The sequence below is a fragment of the Musa acuminata genome, chromosome BXJ1-6, assembly GCF_036884655.1.
Source record: "Musa acuminata AAA Group cultivar baxijiao chromosome BXJ1-6, Cavendish_Baxijiao_AAA, whole genome shotgun sequence".
Taxonomy (NCBI): Eukaryota; Viridiplantae; Streptophyta; class Magnoliopsida; order Zingiberales; family Musaceae; genus Musa; species Musa acuminata.
The window spans coordinates 8,726,053-8,732,684 of NC_088332.1; the positions used below are offsets into that span (position 1 = coordinate 8,726,053).

Here is a 6,632-nt window from a genome sequence, read left to right on the forward strand (position 1 = left end):
AAAGTTTTCACAGCACAGAAAGGCAGCAACTTGTTTACCGTCCAAAAGAAATCTTTTGGTTTAAGAGTTGGTGTGAGTGCAAGGACTTGTTCGCATGTTTTCATGTGAGGAGGAATTAATGATGTCGGGTTTGTTTCTCGGAAGACTTTATTCACGTCACGAGTTCCCCGCCTCTGTTGTGGCAGCCGAGCCATATTGTCCCTTCCCAGCGGCAGCCGAGCCCTGTGGTGAATGACGAAGACAGACGAGAACGATTGGTGTCGCAAGCAGCACCATCTTATGATGCCAAAAATACTCCTGCGGCAGAGAAGGGGGTGTTGGGAGGAATGTATCGGGTGACATCCTTCTCCCACGCTCGAGTAAAGAGAAGGAAAGCTCTTTTACCTTTTGTGGCGACCCCTTTATAACGTGCGAGTCCTTAACGATCGAGCCTTGGTGGATTATTTTTCTTATATAGATAGATGGGTTACGTTATGATTCGATGACGAAAGAAAACAAAAGATCGTGTAGCCATTCCCTAACACAAAGTTAATTGTACTGAAAGTGAGTGGAGGAGGGTACAGAGCGATACGTCCAGGGAAAGCAGCGCCGGGGGGAAGACAAAGACGTGTTACCTTTCCACTGGCACTCGTGGTCATCGATGGGTTGGCGTAACATGGTAAGATAAAGCCGGCTGACTAATCTCTCGGTGTCGCATGGAGTAGCTCCAAAAGACGGTCGATTTCCTTGTCTGCGACTCCATCGGATCCCCCACAAGCCATGACTCCCATCCCATCTTATCCGTGTGTTGTGGCCCTCGTCATCCTACCCTCGATCTTCCGATACAAAGCGACAAGCGGTGTAGATGGATGGATACCTCCAAAACAACAGCATGGGGCTCTTCCCTCTGGCAACCCTCCTCGACCGAAGCGATAGGGTTTCCGACGACTCACCAAATATTTTAGCATCACCATGTTTTACCACACACCCAGCCGGAGATTAAACTTTGGGTTCTGCTGGTCGCCTCCGGGCTGGAGGTATCGAGTTCGACATTCAAGGAATCCTAGCGGGCTTCGAGCAGTGGTGGTGATGATGATTCGCTTCTCACATAGAACGACCATTTCATTTCTTTGTACCGTCTTATTCATGACTTATATTCTTCGATGACAATGTCTGGAATTGTTGTGTCTCACGTTTCCATATCTCAAAACAATTTTCACCTACCATAATATTACGCCTTCGTTTCCCGTGGCTGGGCTTGGGTTGGCTTGTCAGAAACAGCCTCCCTGGCACTGGTGGCATTAAATGGATAGTGTTGTATGCCGATCATCCCAATAGCTTACTCATGTTTACATGACGACCTTTCAGGCCTAAGTCAACCACTGAATGATACACACACATGTTCTTTCTTTTCCTTTTGACTTTACCCACCATTCAGCACAGAATGCTGTAATCACCGGCATCTCTCTGCACAGCCCTTGCTATAGAGAGAGCATCTATCAATAATAGTAGTAGCCAGGGTTGGGCAATATTGTTTTTGTTTGCACTTCAACAAAAGAATCAGAGGCCTCTGTTTTATATTTGTCGAAAGACTGTTTCCTGCATCTCGAGGCCAATATTAACTCTGATGACCATGGTAACAAATACGCATACAAATCAAACCGGCTTTAAATAAATATATATTTGGTGTACCATAAATGCATAAAATACTCAAAAGGATTGATGCTAGACAGTCACAGACAGACTGCCACGTGATGGATTCGATGTATCACTGCCCTGTTTGACAGAGATTGCAACCTCTCTTTCTACAGAAGACAGTGACCACCATGAAGAATGGATCCACTTCACCCATCAACTTGTCCAGCAACGATGGGTTGAACAGCACACGGTAACCATGAGGATTCACAAACAATGGATGACAAATTCCAACACACAGTTTGAATGACAAACACAAAGCAGCGACAGATGAGGAGAAGAAGAGACAGAGAGAGCATGGTTAGGTGACAACAAGTCTTCTTGGGGGCGGCTCTTACAGCTCCGGAAAATCCCAAGAATTGTTCGCTCACGCTCCAAAACTGAAACCCTCACAACACCAAACTCTTTCTTCGTCTCTTCCCCTCACCAAACTCTCCAACAATAGCAACCTCACAATTTCATATCCTGACATGTAATATAAGACTATTGTACTAGCAGTCACCATAATAATAATAATAATAATAATAACTCTTGAATGGAAACTAAGCTGCAAAATTATCATCCCCTAGTCCCTCAGAAATCGATGTCCATCCACTGGTTAAGGGCCTCGAGGGAGGGGAAATCGCCGCCGACGATGTCGTCGTCCATGTCGGGAAGGTCCTCTAGGCGGAGGAATTCGTTAGGGAGCAGCTCCGACCCGATATCGCCAAGAATGAACAAGTCCGACCCGAAAGCGAACTCTGCATCGCAGGTCGGGAGCGGCAGCCCTTGCCCCTCGAAGAGGTCCGCGATGGATGGCTCCTCCGCAGCGTCTTGGGCAATTGAAGATGAATCACGGCCATCATCCGCGACGCCGGAGGCGGAGGGGGAGACGTCGAGCACGGAGGATGGAGAGGAAGGAGCCGCCACAGCGACGGCGTCCGAGCGCATGGAGGGAGATGACGAGGTGGTGGTGGAGTTGGCAGAGGCGACCGACAGGTTCTTCTTCTCGGTCTGGAAGCGGAGCGCGGCGGCCGCGTAGGCGGCGGCGGCAGCCTCCGCGGTGTCGTAAGTACCGAGCCAAAGCCTGACGCCGCGGATGGGGTCGCGGATCTCCGCGGCCCATTTCCCCCACGGCCGCTGCCTGACGCCCTTAAACCTGACGGCGGACGTGGTGGAAGACGAAGTCACCGAGCAGAGGGTTTTGACCTTGGGCCTCCGCAGGAATTTCGGGGTTTTGTTGTTCCTCCTGCTGCTCTCCTGCGACGAGGCATCCGATTGAAGGAAGGGGAAGGTACCAGGTAACCGGAGCTCGACAGTCGCCCTCTTCCTGCGGCAGGAACGGTTCACGCCCTCGTCATCGCTCGACTCGGTTGCGTCGGGATCGTCGAAAATGACGCGAAGTCTTCTGGCGAAGAGCTTAGATTCGAGTTGGGAAGTGGAACCAGATCGGTAAAGTTGCTTCCTCCCTCTCCTCTTCTGCATCTTTTCTTGCTGCCTCAGGAGGAGGCACTGAAGCGGCGGCATTTCTCTTTCCAAGAAACCAAAAAAAGAAAAGAAAAAAAAGGTGAAGTTCTCGTTCTCTCTGTCAAGTGAGGGCTCCTCGCAAGAAGATGAGGAGGAAAATACACAGATCTATATGCTGAAATCCGAAGTACTTCACTCCAAAACCAACCCTGCAAGCAAAACACCCAAAAAGCGACGATCGTCAGGAGTCTCCCAAATTTCTCCCAAAAACATTTCGAGAAAACAGAAGGCGAGATGGGACCGTACCTTGTATATCGCATCGAATCCGTCTTCCTCGATCCCTCGGGCCTCTGTCGCATGCGGAGAGGGGAGGAGCCGAAGGGGCGGGAGGAGAGAAAGAGCGAGAAGACAATACCACCGATGACACAGCAGACGGAGAGATGCCGATCGAAAGCTTGGATACTTTTGGCAGCGAGAAACAATAAATCGAAGGAACCAGACGACATAAATCCACGCCTCGCCTTCGATCTCTCCTCGCCCTCTCTTCGCTTTCTCGATCTCTTCGCCGCTTAAACCCCAAAGCGAAGAGGGAGGAGGAGAAAAGGAAGGGAGAAAAATGGGGTTTCCGCGCATTAATAACGAGCGAAACGGAAGCGGATGAGGAAAGCGGAACCGAGATGGGGAGCGTACGGCTCAGATTTGTCACCGGCCCCGTCCTTCTCCCTGCGTCGCGAATCTCGAGGGGGGAAGTCGCTAAATTAACGCTCACGACGGGATTCGTCGGGGTGTCGAACCGCTACGTCAACCCAGAATCTGACACGCCAGTGAGACGAGGTGGGCCACGCGTGTTTGCCTCCGGGTGCACTTTGGGTCTACGGAAATCAGTGGCGTCGGGTGGAGGGTTAAAATAGGAAAACAAATATACGACGCAGATGGTAACAGCTGGAATAAATTAAAAGGAAAAACGAACAAGAAGAAGAAGAAGAACTAAGAAACGTTTGGTCTTCGCAGAACCGTCGGAGGGAAATGAGTAATTTCCTGAATAATGAATACTTTTACTGAGCTATTAATTTATGGTACTTTTATGTTGTTTTTATTTTCCGTAGTAGTAGTAATGGTAGTACTGCGATTAACCTTTAAACATGCTAAAAATTACGGGTGACAGCCAAACATCTATCCCGATTTATATATATTACATCCATCCCAATCCCATCAGATCTACAAATCTTGGGCTGCTTGCTGACTGTTAGCCACCAAACATGGTACTTTTCCTTTATATATATCTCCCGTTCGATACACAAAATAATTGTTGATCGATCGCTAATAATTTAAATGTTTATGGATATCTTGGTGTTTTTATTTATTTATTTATTTATTTGTCCTCTCCCTATTTTCTTTTCTTCTTTTTCCCTTTTCCTTATGACACACACATGGAATAAAATAAAGAATTAAATTTACAACATAAAACGTAAGAAGAGAGTTTAGAAGCTTGTAGATGATAAAAGTTCGCATGGAAGCTTGGCGAGCTGCGAAGGCGATAGACTCGACGACACATCTTAAACCAGCACGAGGAGGAGGAGGAGGAGGAGGAGCTAATCCAAGCTTGCATGCTGCTGAAAAAGAATGCTAAGAAAAGAAGTGCCCCCATTCGGTGTTTGATGAAATGCTTGCTTTACGAGGGGCGTGAAGGAGACGACGCGACGCTTGTTGGTGCGCAGAATGATGTCGTGGTACAGGAGAAGATTCATCGGCGTCTGCAGCCCGACCAGCTTTTTTGACCTCTCCATGATGATGATGTGTGGTGACAAAAGAGAAGGAATGCTGCTGCCGCAGTGGCAGTCCATGGCGTCGCCGACCAACCGATCCATCGACGCAGAGTACCACCACCACAGCTCAGGACTTGGCCCTGCTGCCATAGGCCTCTGGGACACTGGAGCCAGTCCCCCACACACCGAATCATTTTCCCATCGAGCACAGCAGCATGCTCTTCCGATGGTGGATGTCCGAGATCCTTGAAACCCAATGCTCCACATGCTTGAAACCCAATTGCTCGAGCCATGGTTTCACTAAAAGATGAGGAGATCACGTGAGATGCCACGTCGTGAATACATGTATGTGTGTAAAGTGTAGCAGTTCTTTTTTCATTTGATATTATTATTATTCCCTCTTTGTAGTCAAAGATTTGAGTCAAGATGGACTGTCAGATGGTGCAATTTCCATGGCTTTAAGGATGTCGCATGTCACGCCCTCCGCCGGTGACGACGATTCCGCTTCTCACGACGCACGTGACAGTCCGCACCATATGATTCTAATATGAAAAGTAAATATTAAAAATAATAAACTAAATCAAATAGTCGCACGACGACGTTTGCCGTCAGATGGGTTGGCCCAGAGAATCCCATGCCACTCCCGAACGTGTGGATCGACACGTGCACGCCCGTATAAAGGCGACGGGAACCAATCGAATACTGGAATAACAAGTCCTATCACATTCACGATGGGAAGAGAAAGCATTTCATTATATCCGATGGTTATAAAGCCTTCCCATCATGTATACATTCGCGATCAATACCATTAATCGCATGGCAGGCTCCGGAGGTGACGATGCGATGGAAAGAGGGTGATGTAAGCCCATCAGTATGTTGAATGCTGGACCTGCACGGCTCTATGGAGAACTCACGTGCGACAGACCTCTCACGGGGCAAAAGAAACCTTGGTTTCTGCTTATGTAATTGAAATGCTTATAAGATTACAGCAAGCTTTGGATCCGAACGTCCAAATGCGTGCGATGGAAGAAACAGGGAAGAGAAGGATGGTCGTCGTGCATTCCCGTAGCGGCATAAAAGGCGTGATTGATGTTTTCGCACCTTCGTCACGATTTAGTGTCATTTCTTTCGATATTAACATAAACAAGTCGAGAATAAAGAGGGAAACGAGGACGCGAAGGGTAGGCTGACGCTTTTTAGGCTTATAGACTTCTCCTGCCCGCGAAATGTCCGCTTGGCTTCCCGCACCGAAAGATGGTCTCCGTGGGGCCGCAGTGTGGCCTGGGTTTGACCCAAATCGAAACATTTGGGTTATGTTTGTTAAGATTGGGATTAGGATTTCAGATAAATTGAAAACAGTGAGATGGGTGAGCGTTTCTTTGGGGCCGTCGAAGTCCATTGACATATTCGCGTACGGAATGTTCGCAGAACATCATCACATGGTGGAGTTAGTGTGGAGCCCACCACCACTGGTTTCGGACGCCGTCGCTGAGACGCCATGTTATTTAGTAATCAGTATCGACATCACCATTATTTTGGCGAGAGCACAGTTAATTCGCGGATTGAGGCCAAAATTGACGATACAGATCCAAGCATTCACCCACGATCGTTTGCCTCGCCAGGCGTACAGCGCCTGTGCCCGGAGATATTTTTCCGATTCGTGCAGGCCACTAATTCCGCACTATTGGAGTGCGTGGTGAGGTCGATCGACGAATCTCTTTTGGTTAAGATAGAAAGCGGAGGACC

At 48.4% G+C, this 6,632-nt stretch overlaps 1 protein-coding gene across 1 annotated transcript; it reads right to left on the bottom strand.

Moving 5' to 3' along the window:
* Positions 1-1,880: 1,880 nt before the first annotated feature.
* LOC135676045 (pathogenesis-related genes transcriptional activator PTI6-like) lies at positions 1,881-3,733 on the bottom strand. The gene is made up of 2 exons (XM_065186820.1): positions 3,427-3,733; positions 1,881-3,329 (listed from the first exon to the last, which is right to left on the bottom strand). The coding sequence occupies exon 2, from the start codon at positions 3,178-3,180 to the stop codon at positions 2,248-2,250; it is 933 nt and encodes a 310-aa protein (XP_065042892.1). The 5' UTR covers positions 3,181-3,329; positions 3,427-3,733; the 3' UTR covers positions 1,881-2,247.
* Between the last annotated feature and the right edge of the window lie 2,899 nt (positions 3,734-6,632).

Bases quoted from the DNA above. Each gene is read 5' to 3' on its own strand.
- LOC135676045 (XM_065186820.1), bottom strand. From the start codon at position 3,180: ATGCCGCCGCTTCAGTGCCTCCTCCTGAGGCAGCAAGAAAAGATGCAG.